At 44.9% G+C, this 20,439-nt stretch overlaps 1 protein-coding gene across 3 annotated transcripts in view; it reads right to left on the bottom strand.

Annotated features, from left to right (window-relative positions):
• Window positions 1-20,439, bottom strand: part of LOC134354564 (BTB/POZ domain-containing protein 7-like) — a 176,273-nt gene that overhangs the window by 11,205 nt on the left and 144,629 nt on the right. For all 3 annotated transcript variants that reach the window (XM_063063489.1, XM_063063491.1, XM_063063490.1), the window contains exons 8-10: window positions 15,114-15,300; window positions 12,337-12,515; window positions 10,673-11,041 (exon numbers count right to left, since the gene is read on the bottom strand). In XM_063063489.1, coding sequence (XP_062919559.1) covers window positions 10,673-11,041; window positions 12,337-12,515; window positions 15,114-15,300 — 735 coding nt within the window. The remainder of the gene's footprint in view (window positions 1-10,672; window positions 11,042-12,336; window positions 12,516-15,113; window positions 15,301-20,439) is intronic.

The raw sequence follows: 20,439 nt of genomic DNA, 5'->3' as shown, positions 1-20,439 counted from the left end.
TATAAATATCTCCGATCTGTAAACACGCAGGAGACCTACAGAAGAACAGGTGGCAATTTAGTAGGGTGCTGTGGCCAAACAAGCAATTGTATTTACACAGCAACACTTGTGTTACAGCCGGGTATAGAAACACCAGTGCCCAGAAACAGAAAAGTCTACAGACAGTGGTGGGATCAGCCCAGTCCATCACAGGCAAAGTCCTCCTCATCATTGAGCCACGAGAAAGCAGCATCCATCAAAAACCCCCAACATCCAGGACATGCTCTCTTTTCACTACTACCATAAAGAAGAAGGGGTCCCACACCATCAGGTTCAGGAACAGTTATTACCCCACAACCATCAGTCTCCTGAACCAGTGTGGATAACTTCACTCACCACAATGAGCCTCAGGTCCCACACCACCAGGCTCAGGAACAGTTATTACCCCTCAACCATCAGACTCCTGAACCGGTGTGGATAACATCACTCACCACACTGACTCCACAACCTACAGTACAGTGTAAATGTTTTAGTCACATATACATAGCTAGGGTGCCTAGACTTTAGCACGGTACTGAATTTCTCAGTGTGGAGAAGAGAGTGCGTTTGTAAATCTGGTGGGAGCAAAGGATGCTGCAAATGGCAAGGGTGGGGCACCGTGGGAGGAGTGTGGGACAGGTGGCCAGAGGCAGGGGAAGGGTGGCATGGATTGGCAGACACGCCCAGCCCCCAGCAAGGTCACTTACTTGTTATTGATCATTACAGAAGGTCTCTCTGGTGCTTTCTGCTCTCTCCTCCCTCTCTCTTCCCCTTTTCTCAACCATGATTCCCCTCTCCCTGCCCCTTCCCACTCTCAGTCCACAATAGAGACTCATATCAGAATCAGGTTTATCATCATTCACACATCATGAATTTTGTTTTTTTCTCGTGGCAGCAGTTATAGCGCAATACAATGGTACTGTGCAAAAGTCTTAGTCACCATATGTATGTGCCTGAGACTTTTGCACAGTACAGAATCACTTTCAACAACTCTATGACACATTCTCAGTATTACTTACTTACTTTTTAAAAATTTATTATTGACACAATTTCTCTTTTGCACATCGGATATTTATCAGTGTTATATATAGTTTTTAAAAAATAAATGATACTGTATTTCCTTACTTTTTTGTAAATGCCTGCAAGAGAATGAAACTCAAGGTAGTATATGATAACATACAATCAGTAGCCACTTTATTGGGTTCACGAGGTACCTAATAACGTAACTACTGAATGTATATACTTCATACTTTATTGTCGCCAAACAATTGATACTAGAACGTACAATCACCACAGCGATATTTCATTCTGTGCTTCGTGCTCCCTGGAGTACAAATCGATAGTATTAAAAATTTAAATTATAAATCATAAATAGAAAATAGAAAAGGGAAAGTAAGGTAGTGCAAAAAAAAAAACCGAGAGGCAGGTCCGGATATTTGGAGGGTACAGCCCAGATCCGGGTCAGGATCCGTTCAGCAGTCTGATAAGAGTTGGAAAGAAGCTGTTCCCAAATCTGGCCGTACAAGTCTTCAAGCTCCTGAGCCTTCTCCTGGAGGGAAGAGGGACAAAAAGTCTGTTGGCTGGGTGGGTCGTGTCCTTGATTATCCTGGCAACACTGCTCCGACAGTGTGCGGTATAAAGTGAGTCCAAGGACGGAAGATTGTTTTGTGTGATGTGCTGCGTCGTGTTCACGATCTTCTGCAGCTTCTTCTGGTCTTGGACAGGACAACTTCCATACCAGGTTGTGATGCACCCTAGAAGAATGCTTTCTACGGTGCATCTATAAAAATTAGTGAGGGTTTTCGGGGACAGGCCAAATTTCTTTAGTTTTCTCAGGAAGTAAAGGCGCTGATGGACCTTCTTGGCGCTGAGCTCTGCTTGGTTGGACCAAGTCAGGTCATTTGTGATATTGACCCCGAGGAACTTAAAGCTTTTGACCTGTTCCACTTGCGCACCACTGATGTAAATTGGGTTGTGCGGTCCGTTACTCCTTCTGAAGTCAGCAACCAATTCCTTCGTCTTGCCGACGTTGAGGGATAGGTTATTGTCTTCGCACCATGCCACCAGGTTCTTAATTTCCTCTCTGTATTCAAACTCATCATTACCCGAGATACGGCCTACATTATGGTGTGATCAGCAAACTTATATATTGAGTTTGATGGAAACTTGGCTACACAATCATGGGTGTACAGTGAGTACAGCAGGGGGCTGAGTACACAGCCTTGTGGGGCACCGGTGCTCGGAGTGATTGTAGAGGAGAGCTTGTCCCCTATTTTTACAGCCTGGGTCCTGTCTGTGAGGAAGTTGAAGATCCAGCTGCAGATCTGAGTGCTGAGGCCCAGGTTCCGGAGCTTAGGAATCAGTTTATTTGGAATGATGGTATTAAAGGCAGAGCTGTAGTCAATGAAAAGGAGCCTTACATATGCGTCTTTATTCTCCAGGTGTTCTAAGGAGGAATGTAGGGCCAGAGAGGTGGCATCTGCCATTGACCTGTTGCTCCGGTAGGCGAATTGCAAAGCGTCGAGGTTGACCGGTAGGCTGTGGTTGATGTGTGCCATAACCAATCTCTCGAAGCACTTCATAGCAATTGATGTCAGAGCCACAGGTCAATAGTCATTCAGGCATGTCACCTTGCTCTTCTTCGGCACCGGGATTATCGTTGCCTTCTCAAAACACGAGGGGATCTTAGACTGAAGCAAGGAGCAGTTGAAGATGTCAGCAAACACTCCAGCTAGCTCGCTTGCACAGGCCTGGAGAACCCGTCCCGGGACGCCATCTGGGCCCATCGCCTTCCTTGGATTTATCTTCAGGAAGGCCCTTCTAATGTCCTCCTCGGTGACGATGAATCTTGATGCCACCAGGTCTGGTTCATCAGGAGGGAGCGGGACACTCCTCTTCTGTTCAAATCTTGCGTAGAATACGTTAAGTTCGTCAGGAAGAGAAAGCGCCACTTGATATTCCCAGCCTTTTCTTTGTGCCCAGTGATCTCATTTAGACCCTGCCATAGTCTACCGGCATCCCTCTGGTTAGCCTGGGCTTCCAACTTGGCTCGATATTGCCTTTTGGCGCCCTTAATGGCTTTCCGGAGTTCACGCCTGGATTCTGTGTAGCGACTGGTATCCCTGGACCTAAAAGCCGCAGCTCTAGCCTTCAAAAGGGACTTGACCTCATATTTCATCCAAGGTTTTTGGTTAGGGAATACCCGGATCGTCTTGTGAGACACACAGTCCTCTGTGCATTTCCAGATAAAGTCCGTGACAGCTGAGGCATACTCATCGAGGTTAGCTGCCGAGTCCTTGAATACTAACCAGTCCACCGATTCAAAGCAGTCACGGAGGACCTCATCCATTTCCTCCGTCCAACGCAACACCACTTTTGACACCGTGACCTCCCGCTTCAGTTTCTGTTTGTAAACCGGGAGGAGGAGTACGGCCTGATGGTCTGATTTTCCGAAGTGAGGTCGTGGGACAGAACAGTAGGCATCCTTGACTGCTGTGTAGCAGTGGTCAAGTATATTCGGGCCTCTAGTGCGGCAGCAAACATGTTGGTATAACTTTGGCAGCGCCTTTCTGAGGTTGGCTTGGTTAAAGTCCCTGGCTGTATTGAGCAAAGCCTCCGGATACCTGGTCTTAAGTTCACTGATGGTGGCATACAGTATGTTCGGAGCACACTCCACGTCTGTCTGGAGGGGAATGTAGACCGCTGTCAGTATGACCGAGGTGAATTCCCGTGGCAGATAGTAGGGACGATACTTCATCGACAGGTGTTCCAGGTCCGGACTGCAGGAGCTTGTCAGTGCCACTGTGTCCGAGCACCACGCAGTGTTGATCAGTAGGCAGACACCACCTCCCCTTGTCTTGCCTGAAGATGCCGTGCGGTCCATCCGATGGATCAAAAATCTCTCCGGTCAGATGGCACATTCGGGGGTGGCAGGGGAGAGCCAGGTCTTGGTGAAACAGAATACGCAGCAGTTCTGCATCTCCCTGCAGTAGGTGAGTCTCCCTTTAAGATCATCCACCTTGTTCTCTATGGCTTGCACATTAGCTAGTAGGATGGTGGGCATAGGGACCCTGAAGCCCCTCAGCTTCAATCTGACCAGCAGCCCTGCTCCTTTCCCATGCTTCCTCGGTAAATAGTGCATCTTTCCAGGTTTCCATCGATGCAGTGTGTTGTTGACAGCTCTTAGAGATTGGTGGATGCGTCCTGTGGGGATCGATTGGTGGGTCGCGTTGTCGGGCACGCCGGGTCAGGCCGAGAGACGGGGGAGGCTCCGCTGCCGGGGGCCCGGGCTGTTGATTGGGTCGGGACCCAAAGCCGACACTTAATCCTGGAGGGCTGGGCTCCTGGCTGAAACAAGTCAATAAACTGAGTCACAGTTGCGGAGGCCTCCGCTCCAGCTGAGCCTCGGGCTCAGTTTCCGAGGTCAGCAGTGGAGGCCTCACTTCCAGCAGCTGTGGATGGCCACCAACGGGGGCTTTACGGTGGTCACTCCGGGGAAGCGTCTGGGGCACCTTGAGGTCTCCGCTGTCACTTCTGTGTGGTCGTCTGCTCCGGAGAGGTGCTGGTCAGAATGGGCCGCGTCTCCAAGCGCTCCGGCACGGTAGCTGACCGCGGGTCTCCGGGAACGTGGTGGACCTTGGACCAGACCTCACTGGTTGGGTGCAGCTGTGGTCCGGAGTTGAAGAAGCAATTCTGGTACGGTCACAAACAACAGGAATTCTGCAGATGCTGGAAATTCAAGCAACACACATCAAAGTTGCTGGTGAACACAGCAGGCCAGGCAGCATCTCTAGGAAGAGGTGCAGTCAACGTTTCAGGCCGAGACCCTTCGTCAGGACTAACTGAAGGAAGAGTGAGTAAGGGATTTGAAAGTGGGAGGGGGAGATCCAAAATGATAGGAGAAGACAGGAGGGGGAGGGATGGAGCTAAGAGCTGGACAGGTGATAGGCAAAAGGGATATGAGAGGTGCGGTGATCTCCAGCTGGGTCAGTAGCTTCGCCAGGGTGTTGTTGATCTTGCTAGATGTAGCAGATTGGAGGTTTAGAAGGGTTTCTTGGGTATAGGATAGTGTAGAGGGCAGTTTGCTCGGGAGAGCACGTGCTGAGTCGCCAGATACCAGCGCCATCTTGAAAACAAATAATCTTATATTAGTCATTATATTAATATTAATATATTATATTCATATAATATTAGTATATTAGTCATCTTCTGCTTTTGTAGCTCATCCACTTCAAGGTTCAACGTGTTTTGTGTTCAGGGATACTCTTCTGCACAGCACTGTTGTAATGTGTAGTTATTTGAGTTACTGCCACCTTCCTGTCAGCCTGAGCCAGTCTGGCCATTCTCCTCTCACCTCTCTCATTACCAAGGTGTTTTCATCCCCAGAAATGCTGCTCACTGGATTTTTTTTGTTTCTCGCACCATTCTCTGTAAACTCAAGACACTGTTGTGTGTGAAAATCCCAAGAGATCTGCAGTTTCTGAGATACTCAAACCACCCCATCTGGCACCAACAACATTCCACGGTCAAAACCACTTAATCATATTTCTTCCCCATTCTGATGTTTGGTCTGAACAACTGAACCTTTTCAAATGTTCAAAATTCAAAGGAAATTTATTACCAAAGTACATTTATGGCACCATATACATATTTTCTTGCTGCATTCAAGAAACACAACAGAATCTATGAAGGACCACACAAAACAAGACATTAAAACAAGCAACTGGCAAAAGACAACTAACTGTACAAATCCAAAAAGACAAAATAAATAAATAAGCAATAAATACAGTGGATTCTGGTTAATTAGGACACATAGGGTCCAGTACATTTTGGCCCAATTAAATGGCTGTCCCAATTAGCCCAAGTTTCATACAAGTAGTTAAAAAGGCCAACTCTCATTTAACTGAGTAACAAATTAAATATTTAAATGAAATACAGAACAAATTAGAACTACCAGTACCACAACAGCACTCTAAAACTGTGTATTGGTTCCTAATAGTTCTATCAACAGAGGATTTCATCCAGTGTAACGCTACCACGTTCTTTTTGATTGACTAAATGAACAAAATTGGTGCAGACAGCTAGTGCCTTCATACTGTGCTATCAGCGACTGCATCCTTCAAAGCTTCACTTTTATTGTAACATTCAAGATAATTTTGGTTACCTTCAAGTACTTCATAGTTCTTAACTTGGTGAGGTAGTGCAATTGATTCATTTTCACTCTTGACCATTTATGGCATCTCTAAACCTGAAAGCTTAAAACCACGATGAGAGCACAACCGTTCTGAATTACCTTATTGCTTATTTCTCACCAACTATCAGTGACAAAAATCACTTTTTTTGAACACAAACATGTGAAACTTTATTTGTCTCAAGAGTTCTCATCTGTGATTCTGACTGCATACCACTAGCGGCTGACTATATGCAAGCATTTGCGAAACTGCACAATGCTGTCTGTAGACAAGAAACAGCCCATCCTGACGCATTTCAAATTATAGTTCGCGACTTTAACCAGGCCTGTTTGAAGAAAACCCTGCCCAATTATCAACAGACTGTAACCCGTTGCACCAGAGTAACCACTTGATCATTGCTACACTACGATAGGGAATACTTATCATTCCTTCCCGAAACCACATTTTGGCAAGTCAGACCATTTGTCTGTACTCCTGCTACCTGTATACCGACAGAGCCTAAAGAGCAAGGCCCCAGAGATCAGAACAACCAAGAGGTGGTCGCAGGAGGCTGAGGATCGGTTACAGGATTGCCTTGAGTCAGTGGATTGGGCTGTATTCAAGAACTCGTCTGAGGATCTGAATGACTACACCAGGGTAGTAACAGACTTCATTAAAACAGCTGTGGATGAGTCTGTTCCCACAAAATCGTTCGTGGTTTCCCCCAGTCAGAAACTCTAGAGGAGCAATGAAACCCAGAGCCTGCTGAGAACCAGATCAGAGGCATTCAAGTCTGGAGATCAAGAATGCTACAAGAGGTGCAGGTATGATCTCTGGAAAGCCACCTCTAGGTCAAGTGGAGATTCCGGACTAGACTGGAATCAATGAGGAACGCTCGACAGCGGAGGCAAGGTTTGAATGCTATAACCTCCTACTAACTAAACCTTGCGACACAGGGGACAGCAGAGTTTTGCTTTCTTCTATGCTCGCTTTGAACACGAGAACAGAGATGAACCATCGCACACCCCCATGTCTCCCAATGATCCTTTGGTCTTGGTATCTGAAGATGACATGTGGGCTGCCTTCAAGAGAGTGAATCCAAGGAAAGCATATGATCCGGGTGGAGTACCTAGCTGAGTACTGGAGCCCTGTGCCGATCAGCTGGCTGGTGTATTCATGGATATCTTCAATTTCTCGTTCTAGCAGTGTGTGGTATACACCTGTATAAAGGAGGCTTCGATTATACTGGTGCCCAAGAAGAGCGTGGTAACCTGTCTAAGTGACTATCGCCCAGTGGCACTTATGCCCACAGTGATGAAGTGTTCTGAGAGGTTGGTGTTGACGCATATCCGCTCCTGTCTGAATGGTGACTTGGATCTGCTTCAATTCGCCTACTGAAATAGCAGGCCTACAGTGGACGCTATCTCATTGGCTCTTCACACAACCCTGGAACATCCGGACAGCAAAGATGCAAACATCAGGATGCTCTTTACCCACCACAGCTCAGCATTTAACACCAACATCCCCTCAAAACTAATCAGTAAACTCCAAGACCTGGGCCTCAATACCCCTTCTGCATTTGGATTCTGAATTTCCTCACTTGTAGACCCCACAATCTCCATCAGCACAGCAGCATCACAGGGATGTGTGCTTAGCCCCCTGCTCTACTCACTTTACACCTGTGACTGTGTGGCTACGTACAGCTCCAACACCATATACAAGTTTTCTGACAACACCACTGTTGCTGTATCAAAGGGGGTGATGAATCAGCATTCAGGAGGAAGACTGAAAATTTGGCTGAGGGGTGTAATAACAACAACCTCTCACTCAATGTCAATAAGACCAAGGAATTGATTGTAGACTTCACAGGAAAGGAAGGGGATGTTCATGAGCCAGTAATCATCGGAGGATCAGAGGTGGAGTGGGTCAGTAACTTTAAACTCCTGGGTGTCACCATCTCAGAGGACCTGTCCTGGACCCATCATATAGATATTATTGTGAAGAAAGCATGACAGCGCCTCTACATGCTCAGGAGTCTGCAGAGGTTCGGGATGTCATCAAAAACCTTGGCAAACTTCTATAGATGTGTGGTGGAACATTTGCTGACCGGCTGCATTAAGGATTGGTACGGGAACACCAATGGCCTTGAGTGGAAAATCCTACAATGGGTAATGGATTTGGCCCGGTACATCATGGGTAAAACCCTCGCAACCATCGAACACATCCACATAAAGCAATATTGTAGAAAAGCAGCATCCATCATTAAAGATCCCCATCACCCAGGTCATGCTCTTTTCACGCTGCTACTATCAGGCAGAAGGTACAAAAGCCTCAGGACTCGCACCACCGGGTTCAAGAGCAGTTACTAACCTTCAGCCATCAGGCTCTCGAACAAAAGGGGATAGCTACACTCATTTAAGGACTCTGTTCCACTGTTATTTCAAGCTTGTTATTTATTGCTAATTATTTATATCTGCTTTTGCACAGTTTGTTTACAGTTATTGGTCTCTAAGTACGCCTGCAGAAAAAGAACCTCAGGGTTGTATGTGGTGATATGCATGTACTTTGAAAAACTCTGAAACTGGCACTATTTAAAAGCTGTTCACTCTAAGCATGGTGCAGTGTCTAACAGCCATGCAAGTGCACGCTAGTTAGAAACTGTTCACCAACAGTCTCCTGTCTTAGTTAAACAGCATAATTTCGCAAACAGTTTTTGTTCTTTAAGAGTTGTCCTAAGAAAGCGGCTGCCCTAATCAACTGATGGCCCAATTAACCAGAAACCATTGTGCTGAGAACATGAAATGAAGAGTCCTTTAAAGTTAGTTTATAGGTCGTGGAAACATTTCAGTTTTGGGGTGAGTGAAGTTGACCAGTCTGCATGCTTTTATGTACTGAGTCGCTGCCACATGACTGACTGATTAGATGTTTGCATCAACGAGCAGGTGTATAAAAGATAATACATTTATTTTGAACTTTGAATATTTGGCGCACGGATGATAGAAAAATAGGCTATGTCGGAGGGAAGGGTTAGATTGATCTTAGAGTAGATTAGAAGATTGGCAAATCTTCGTGGACCGAAAGTCCTGTACTATGGCTCTGTGATCTATATTTCCTGTCACTGCATATCTGAAGTGATAGGCAGCACAGTTACTTTGAAGTGGAGAAAAGCCACTGCCAATTTGAGGAAAGTAGACAGTTAGGAGATAATCACAAAGATGTTTTTTTTTAAACAGTGACCAAGCATCCACAGGCAGCTAGAGCAAAAGGGGAACACTATTGAACTTTGGACTGAAACTTGTATCAGAAGATCTATAAATTGAGTGTGTGCATATCTTTCCAATGTAACAAGGATTTCTACAGAGAGTTACAGACCTCCATTAACCTATGGATGAAAATATTCCTCAGCCTTCCTCAAACTCTTCCCATCAACTACTTTACCTCTCTGCCCTCTGGCTGGTGGGAACGGGCTTTCCTACTTACTGTCTAGAGAATCAAGTTTCCTCTCAGCCTCAAAGAAAATAATTCTACTTATCTTTGTCAAACTGGTGCTTACTTTAAATCTCTTCGGTCTCTTCCCTTTTGGTCCAGGATGCTTTACCAGCCTTCTAACTTACAGTGGTACAGTTTGTGAACCTTGTAGAATTTTCTCTACTTCTGCAATAAATATGACCTAAAATGTGATCAGATCTTCATGTAAATTCTAAAACTAGAGGAAGAGACCTAATTAAATAAATAACACAAAGAATTATACTTGTTCATTTATTTATTGAGAAAATGATCCTATATTATATGTATTTGTTAGAAAAAGCATGTGAATCTTTGCTTTCTGCCAAAAAGTATTTGGCTGTCCACTCCATCTATGCCACATATCATCTTGTACACCTCTTATAAGTCACCTCTCATCCTCCTCTACTGCAGAAAGAAAAGCCCTAGCTTTCTCAGCTTATCCTCATAAGACATGTTCTCTAATCCAGGCAGGCAGTATCCTGATAAATGTCCTCCGTACCCTCTCTAAAGCTTCCGCATCTTCCTACAATGAGGCAACCAGAAATGAACACAATACTAAAGGTGTGGTCTAACCAGCGTATTACAGACCTGTAACATAACCTCACAGCCTTGAACTCAATCCTCCGATTAATGAAGGCCAACACACCTTCTTAACGACGACAAAGGACCCCTAAGGTCACCCCCATGTCCGAATGGGAATGGTGAGAGGAGTCAGAATGAGGAATGGAAAAAGGAAAAAGAAAAGGGAACGGGGAGAAATTACCATAAGTTAGAGATAGATACTTGTGTCATCAGACTGGATGCTACCCAGATGGAATATGAGGGGTTGCTTCTCCAACCTGAGTGTGGCCTGATTGTGACCACAGAGACTGCAGCTAAGACTGGCAGGCACAATACAAGTGTATTAGCAAAGGGCAGCACTGACACTCTACCCCAGCCCTGTCTAAAGCGAGAGGTGGTGGGATGCTCGTAAATACCTGCTCTTCGAGTGCCGAGCGATCGTCGGAGGGCTCCTCACAATTTGCTGCCCTGAGAGAAGCTTGAACGGCCTGTTCCAAGGTCCGAGCAGCAGAGTGCGGCTGCAGATTAGCACGCAGGGCACGGCATGAGGTAGGCTGACTCTCTTCTTTCTTTTCACCGGCCTGCATCTGCTCCCTCCGGGGTGACAGAGGAGGGTGGTAGGGAGGGGGTGGCGGAGGGAGTGGGGGGCTGAAATTCCGGAAGGGATCCAAGCTCTGGACATTGGTTTCCTTCACAGGGGTGGCCCGGCGGGAATTAGGCAGGCGTTTCCCCAAGACCGGGCTGTCGATGCTCAGATGCTCATTCGGAAAATACACCGTGGGATACTGACAGGGAAAAAGAGGAAAGATGGTTAAGGAGGAGTTTTTGATAACTTAGTAAAAAAGCTGTAGCTAATGATACATCACCAATCTGAAATACACACAGAAGATAGTAATGAAAAAGCACACAGATTTTCCCACATTAGGAAAGCCACACATCCAATTCTTTCACAGCTTAGGCAATGGGTCCACAACCGGACAGTTTATCTTTTTTACCAAGAAACAGTCTTCTGGAGGAACTCCTCTACATCAGTAAGACTTGACATAGATTTGGCGGGGGGGACTATGTTAAGCACCCTTCACTCTGTCTGCAACAGGGAGGATTTCCTGGTAGCCAACCATTTTAATCCCACTCCTCCTTCTGACATTTGGTCCATGGCCTCCACTACTGCAATGATGAAGCCACTCTCAAGTTGTGGGAGCGACATCTTATATTTCATCTAGGTAGCCCTAACCTGATGGAATGAACATCGATTTCTCCAACTTTTAGTAATTTCACCCCCTTCCCCTTTTCTCTTTTCCCATTCCCCATTCTGTCTCCAGTCTTACCCCTTCTCATCTCACCTGCTGATTACCCCTCTCTGGTTCTCTTCCTGCTTTGCCTTCTCTCATGGTCCACTCTCCACTCCCATCAGATTCCTTCTTTTTCAGCCCTTTACTTTTTCCACCTATCACCTCCCAGTTTTTCACTTCACTCCCCGTCACATGGCTTCACATCACTTTCCAGCTTATACTCCTTCCCCTTGACTGCTCATTCATTCCCATGGGTGCTGCGTTCCTCCAGCATTTTGTGTGTATTCCTGCTGGAGGTTGTTGGATGGTGGGGTGGAGATACGTCGCTCCTTCCCTCTGTCACCCCTGGGCAAGGTGCAGCACCTGCTTAGCCCCGCCACCCGATCAGGGTCATGTGAAGCCACGAGAGCAGGTGGGGGATGGTCGTATGAGCAGCCGGTGCATTTCACCACTCCTGGTTATGCCACCACCATTGTTCTTGGCAAATTTTTCTACAGAAGATGTTTGTCATTGGCTTTACAAGATGGGTGACCCCAGCCATTATCAATACTCTTCAGACTCTCTGCCTGGTGTCAGTGGTTGCATAACCTGGATTTGTGAAATGTACCAGCTGCTCATACGACCATCCGCCACCTGCTCCCTTGGCTTCACGTGACCCTGACCGGGGGGATGTTTCAATGTACATGTGATAATAAATGAATCTGAATCCCTGGCCTTTCATCCACTCTGCAGACATTCCAATACCCAACCCACCCCTGAAAGCCCCTTCTCCAGAGAAAAACGATTACCTTCAATAACTCAGTGGTAGCATCTGGGAGGCCAAACTCTCTGACCACCCGTAAATAGACTGCCTGGGTCACAGCGGCCCCTGCACCGATGTTCAGAGCATATGCCCGCTGTACCTGGTCACTGTGCCAAATCTCCCTGAGACGCCTGAACATGGACTTGGCGACATCTACTGGGGGCACTACAGGATAAAAGATAAAAAGGGCAAGGAAAGAAAATAAAACAGGATGAAAGAGTGAAAGAGAAAAAAAAATTAAGAGTTGGTTAATAACAGTACTATACAATAGAGTTCACCGAACAAAACAATATACCTGATCAGTTTCTGTACATTTCATCCCACTGGAAGGTTTTTAATTTCATATATAAATATATATATTTATTGAGATACCATCTGTAAATTTGTTGAATATACAATCATTGTTGGTGGAACCTCAAATGGAGATGAGAGGGCGTACAGGAGCGAGATACACCAACTAGTAGAGTGGTGTCACAGCAACAACCCTGCACTCAACATCAGTAAGATGAAAGAGCTGATTGCGGACTTCAGGAAGGGTAAGATGAAGGAGCACATACCAATCCTCATAGAGGGATCGGAAGTGGAGAGAGTGAGCAGTTTCAAGTTCCTGGGTGTCAAGATGTCTGAGGATCTAACCTGGTCCCAACATACTGAAGCAGCTATAAAGAAGGTAAGACAATGACTATACTTTATTAGGAGTCTGAAGGGATTTGCTATGTCAACAAAAACACTCAAAAACTTCTATAGTTGTACCGTGGAGAACATTCTGACAGGCTGCATCACTGTCTGTTATGGGGGTGGGCGGGGGGGGAGGCTACTGCAAAGGACCGAAAGAAACTGCAGAGGGTCGTAAACTTAGTCGGCTCCATCTTGGGTACTAGCCTACAAAGTACCCAGGACATCTTCAAGGAGCGGTGTCTCAGAAAGGCAGCGTCCATTATTAAGGACCCTCCAGCATCCAGGGCATGCCCTTTTCTCACTGTTACTATCAGGAAGGAGGTACAGACGCCTGAAGGTACACACTCAGCGATTCAGGAACAGCTTCTTCCCCTTTGCCATCTGATTTCTGAATGACATTGAACCCATGAACACTACCTCACTATTTTTTTTTATTTCTATTTTTTCACTACTTATTTATCTAATATATATACTGTGACGAAAAACCAAGTTATCAGAAGATTGATGCTAATGAGAGAGAGAGATAGGGGAGACAATGGAGGAACTTTCAAAATGTTAATGAGAGAGGAGAGGGATAATGGAAAAGAAACACATTCAGAATACTGACAGACTGGTTGCTTTGAACCTGAACTGTTTGAAGTTTGATGGACAGGCGATACCCCAGCAGGGGGATAAAAAGAACAGGTTCACTAAGGCACGACACACACCACGAGATCATGAGATAACGAGACCCTGGAAGAGCGGTGTGCCCCCACAAGTTGGTGCGAGTTGGAGGTCTGGTTCAAGGGAACCGACCATAAACTGACAGGGTGAAAAGGGACGATCGGCGGGAACCTGGTGTGTGTGTCCGCCCTTGCCTGGGTGCCGGGTTCACCGTGGAAGAACGGTCGTATCCGGAACGGAGGGGTCACAGTCGGTGACCACAGAAGACATAAAAGGGTTCGCCCGAAAGCTAACTGCGAAGAACATCAAAGGTCTGTTTGAATCAAAATTTGCATCCTCTCTCTCTCTTTCCAACGGCACAACAGCGATTACTGCGAACTGTACTAAACTGAACTGAACTCTGCGTCATTTAAGACTGATCATTTTACCCCCGGACTGCGATAGAGCTTGATTGATTCCTATTACCCTAGTTCTGTGTACATGTGTGTTTTATCAGTGCTAACCTGTTGCATTTATATCCTTACGATTAGAGTACTGTGTTACTTATTTCTTTAATAAAACTTTATTAGTTTCTGTTAAACCAGACTCCAACACGTGGTCCACTTCTGCTGGTTTGGCAACCCAGTTATGGGGTACGTAACAATACTTACTGCAATTAACAGTTTTTTCCTCTATTATTATGTATTGCATTATAGTGCTGTTGCAAAGTCAACAAATTTCACGACACAAACATGAGAAAATCTGAAGATGCTGGAAATTCAAGCAACACACATAAAAAATGCTGGTGAACGCAACAGACCGGGCAGCATCTCTAGGAAGAGGTACAGTTGACGTTTTGGGCCGAGACCCTTCGTCAGGACTAACTGAAAGAAGAGATAGTAAGAGATTTGAAAGTGGGAAGGGGAGGGGGAGATCCAAAATGATAGGAGAAGACAGGAGGGGGAGGATTGGAGCTAAGAGCTGGAAAGTTGATTGGCAAAAGGGATACGAGGCTGGAAAAGGGAGAGGCTCATGGGATGGGAGGACTAGGGAGAAAGAAAGGGGAGGGGAGCCCAGAGGATAGACAAGGAGTTATAGTGAGAGGGACAGAGGGAGAAAAAAGAGAGGGAAAAAAACCCAATAATAATAAATAAATAAATAAGGAATGGGGTACGAAGGGGAGGTGGGGCACAAACGGAAGTTAGAGAAGTCAATGTTCATGCCATCAGGTTGGAGGCTACCCAGACGGAATATAAGGTGTTGTTCCTCCAACCTGAGTGCGGACATATGGCAGTGATATTAAACTCGATTCTGATTCAAACACCCTCTTTCCATGTCGCAGCAAGTCAATACATAACAAATGTCCGGTATTACAGTCAAAGAGTTCAAGGGCAACTCAACACTTCTGGGAGAACTCTGACCCATCAACATTAGTCAACCTACCAGGTACTTCATCTCGCAGAGTGGCAGAAACACTTTCATCACATCCCTGGGGTGATCCAGAATTAAAACGAGAAAAATCCGCTACGCTGGAGTCAACCATGTAGAGAGTGTCTGGGACACTGGAGATCCGGCTCATTCGAACCTTTTCCAGACTGCTCTGCTCTGACATCAGCTCATCCAGCACGATCTAAATGGAAAGAACTTGCACTTGGTTTTTCCAGTATTTTTGGTGACATTAGTTGTTTTGCTTATTCCAAGCAGACCATACCTGTGCAACTGATTGCAACAGACAGCTGTGGAGGCCAAGTCATTGGGTACATTTAAAGTGGAAGTTGGTAAGTTCTTGATTAGTGGGTGTGTTGAGAAGGCAGGAGTTAAGAGGGATAGAACAACGATGAAGAAATGGGAGAGCAGGTACAATGGGTCAAATCCTGCTCCTATGTTTTATGGTCTAATGATCTATTAATATCTTTGAGAACGTGGCTTTGATTGCACTCTGTACATACACTTCTTTATGAAAAGCATGCAGGGCCCTTAGTATTATCAAGGATCCCACCCATCCAGCATCCTCTTTGACAATCTACCACTAGGCAGGAGACTCCAATACATGAAGACAAGAATGGTCAGGACGGGATAGTTTCTTCCCTCAGGCCATTAGGCTCTTGAACTCTCTGCCGCATCGTATTCGAAGTTTCACTGGCTAATTCACTGTGTACCTTACAATATTTAATTTATGCACTTTGTTTATTTATGTGTAATTCATCTATAGATTTTATTCTCACTTTCATAAATTCTTGTGTGTTATATGTGTGTTATGTGTACTTCAGTGCTTTACACCCTAGTACGGAGAAAAGTAGTCTCATTTGACGGTATACATGTACATAGTTAAATAACAATAAACTTGACTTGACTCGACTTATGGAAAGAGGATGAATGGGCCAAGGACTGGCTATAGTCTCTTTTGGAAGGACAGAAGGAATCTGGTAAGGAGGTCTTATTCAAGGGAATGTCTCGAGGAATAAAGACAGCTACAGCACCTTTCTGTATTGGCTGTATAATGTGACAATCTGTCAGCCTACCAGCCAATTGGGAACTTAATTGGGTAATTCTTCTGTCAATCAAAACATCAGTGACCATCCCACCCCTAACTGGGATATGCGGCAAGTACAAGACCCTCAAAACCACACTTCAAGACTTAACATCAGTTTCGTGAACAAACCCTAACTAACAAATATATTTCTCAAGGATTTCTTTTTTAAAAAAATTGGTTTGCTGTTGCAATTGTCTTGCTTTTATTTAGATCAGTCAAGCTGGTAGTTTTTTCTTTGAAAAGGAATCCATGGCCTTTTGCCAAAATGAACATTCAACTTAAGAGTGTAGCAGAAAAAAAATCATGATTTATGCAACATTTAACATTAGAAATTAATTTCCTCGTCTAGTCTCTGCATTGTTCTGCTTTGATGTTCAGACTTGTTTAGGACTTTGATACGAGCAGAAGTCTTTATTGCCCATAGGAGGGTTAAAAGCTGGTGAAAAGGCTGTAAGCTGATTGTATTTCAGTGTGGAGGAGCAACACCTTATATTACACCTGGAATTAAACCCTTTCCCCAACTCTGACCTTTCACTTCTTCTCACTTGCCTATCCCACCCACCTGTCTTCACCTATCACCTCCCAACTGGCCTGCTTCCTCCTGTCCCCACTTTTTTATTCTGGCATCTTCTCCCTTCCTTCACAGTCCTGAAGAAGAGTTTCTGCTCGAAGTGCCAACTGTTTACTCTTTTTCATAGATGCTGCCTGATCTGAGTTCCTCCAGCATTTTGTGTGTGTAGTCTAAGAGGAGGAATATGATAGGGAAGGACAGTGCATGCATAAGATACATCACAATTAACCGCGCACTGATGATGTCTCCTCATATGGTGATGAAACATTGGGAATTAAATCGCCAAGATCGGAGAACAACACAACCCAGCCATTAACCACCCAAGCTACACATTTTCTGAATTAAACTAAATGTATTCAGTGAACCAATGGACTATATTTGAGTGCTGTAAACTCTGTGGAGAGTGGGGATTACTAATCAGTCAGTATGCAAAGTCAGCCACAATTGAGAAACACGTGAGCCAAGAAGCCATTTGGCCCATCACAAACGTAACAAGTCTTTGAAAGTTCCAACCAATTACATACACTCCTCTAGGTTACCCCAAAGGCTTATACGTTCGTCCTTTTCCACTCCCTCAAGTATACACTGACTTCTCTTTGAAAGTTAACAATGGATTAGTTTCCAATTCCCTTTCAGACAGTGCATTGCTTACAGATCAATTTTATACTAAAAAATGATTCTTATTTACAATTTTGTGTTAGCCCCTCATTTTACACCCATTTCACTGGCTTTTTGTGGCTGGCATAGTTGAGTAGTGGTTAGCACAACACTTTACAGCACCAGCAACCCAAGGTCAATTCACGCAGCTGCCTGTAAGGAGTTTGTACGTTCTCCCATGACTGTGTGGGTTTCCTCCGGGTGCTCCGGTTTCCTCCCACACTCCAAAGTTGTATTGGTTGGTAGGTTCATCGGTTGTTGTAAACTGTCCTGTGATTAGGCTGGGATTGCTGGGTGGCGTGTCTCGAAGGGCCTGTTCTGCACTATACCTCAATAGATAAATAAATAGGCCACGTGGGTGTAATTGGGTGGTGTGGGCTCAATGGGCTGGAAGGGCCTGTTGCATTAAGATTGTAAGATATAGGAGTAGAACTGGGCCATGTGGCCCATTGAGTCTGCTCTGCCATTTTACCATGGCTGATCTATTTTCCCTCTCCCCACATCTCTTCATGCCTTGACTATTCAAGAATCTATCAACCTCTGCCTTAAATATGCCCAATGACTTGTCTCCACAGCCACCTGTGGCCACAAATTCCACAGATTCTCCAAATGTGCAGTATCTCTAAACAAAAATTAAATTTTACCCTGCTCTTGGGCAATGGTGACCTACTCTTATCAAAGTCCTACATAATTCTGAACACCTCTTAATCTCTCTTCAGAGCAGAACAATGCTGAGAAAATGAATTTCTAATATTAAATGCTGCATAAATAAATCAAGACTTTTCTTTTTAAAATGCTGCATACTTGAGTGCTCACTTTGGCAAAAAGGCCATAGGTATTCATGGAGAGAAAATTCAAAAATTGGAGGCGCAAAGGAACTTGGGCGTCCTTATGCAGGATTCCCTAGAGGTTATTTTGCAGGTTGAGTTGGTGGTGAGGAATGCAAACATGATGTCAGCATTCATTTCAAGAGGGCTAGAATATAAAAGCAAGGATGAAATGTTGAGGCTTTATAAAACACTGGTGAGGCCTCACTTGTAAGCAGCTTTGGGTCCCTTATCTTAGAGGGCATGTATTGACACTGAAGAGGGTTCAAAGGAGGTTCACGAAAAGGATTCCGGGATTGAACTGCTTGTCTTTTGATGAGTCTTTGATGGCTCAAGGCCAGTCCTCACTAGAACTCAGAAGAATGAGGGGTGACCTAATTGAAACCTGTTGAATATTGAAAGGCCTTGATAAGAGTGGATGTGGAGAGGATGTTTCCTACAGTGGGAGAGTCTAGGACCAGAATAGAGAGGCGTCCTTTTAGAAGGGACCTCCACCATCGAGACCATGCTCTCTTCTTTTTGCTGTTGAGAAGGTGGTACAGGAGCCATTGGAACAGTTGTTAACCATCACCCATCAGGCTCCTAAAGCAGCGTGGATAACTTCACTCACCTCAGCTCTGAAGTGACTCCACAACCTATGGACTCACTTTCAAAGACTCTATACCTCATGTGCTCAGTGTTATTTATTTTCACTATTATTTTGTTTGTATTTGCACAGTTTCCTTCTTTTGCATTGTTGTTTGTCAGACTTTGTGTGCAGTTTTTCACCGATTCTATCGCATTTCTTTGTTCTACTGTGAATGCCTGCCAGAAAATGAATCTCAAGCGTAATGGTAACGTAGTGGTTAGCACGATGTTTTACAGTAGCAGCGACTGGGGTTCAACTCCCGCCACTGCCTGTATGGAGTTGGCACGTTCTCCCCCGTGACCGTGTGGGTTTCCTCGGGTGGTCTGGTCTGGTTTCCTCCCTCAGCACCGGATGGTAGGTAGGTTAATTGGTCATTGCAGATTGTCCCGTGACTAGGCTATGACTAAATTGGGCAATTGCTGGGTGGCAAGGCTCAAAGGGCTGGAAGGACCTATTCTGCATTGTAGCTTTAAATAAATATATAAAAATAAATATGGTGACAGATACATATCTTGTTAATAAAGTTTTACTTTAAAGCAATATGCAGACTCACAGGACAAATAAAACCCACTGCTAATTAGCAAGCATTAAATCACGAGTTAACAAACAAGGAAGTGAGGTGGAACGAGCCCTGGGTTTTATATAATGTCACAGGCTGGATGCATTAAAGATATGGCTGTACAGACTTCAAAGTAATTATCAAAATACGTGATATTGATAATATAAGATGCGGCTGGCCTGTTTCCCTTGTTTGGTGGTTCGACAGACAGCAGAGTAGCTGCGTGGCCTTGGTTGTGGCAAAGACTAGGCCTCAAGCCACGGGCTTACCTGCTGCTGCTGACCAGGAGAGGGGACGCCGAAGGTGGTGCAGCGTGGCTCCGTGCTCCACTGGGGGTGGCCTCTCCTGTCAGAGCTGTTTTCCAATGCTCGATCAGTGGGATGACAGGCTGGATTGTGTGCGTCTGCGCACTGCTGGGAACTGTACCATCAATTTACGGGACATATCGCTCAGAGACTTGGTTATGTTTTTTTTGGCATTACTATGTTTTGTTTTGCTTGTTATTTTGAATGTGCTGTGTACATTTTGTACATTAGCCCCAGAGGAATGCTGTTTCATTCAGCTGTATTCATGTATGGTTGAACGATAATTAAAATTGAACTTGATTTGATTTGATTTTATGTCATCATATACTACCCTGAGATTCATTTTCTTGCAGGCATTCAGGGTAGAACAAAAAAACACTACAAAATCAAAGAAAAGCTACAATGACTGACAATCAATGTGCAAAAGACAAACTGCGCAAATACAAAAAATAAATAAAATTAATAGTACATAAATAAGTAAATAAATAATACTGAGAACATGAGTTGTCGAGTCCCTGAAAGTGAATCTATAAGTTGTGGAATCAATTCAATGTTGAGGTGAGTGAAATTAACCATGCTGGTTCAGAAAACTGATGGTTGAAGGGTAATAACTATTCCTAACCTGGTGGTGTGGGATCTAAGGCTTCTGTACCTTCTGCCCAATGGCAACACTTAACTACAGCATTTCT

Source organism: Mobula hypostoma, chromosome 12 (genome assembly GCF_963921235.1).
Source record: "Mobula hypostoma chromosome 12, sMobHyp1.1, whole genome shotgun sequence".
NCBI lineage: Eukaryota > Metazoa > Chordata > Chondrichthyes > Myliobatiformes > Myliobatidae > Mobula > Mobula hypostoma.
This window is presented reverse-complemented; position numbering and strand designations above follow the sequence as displayed.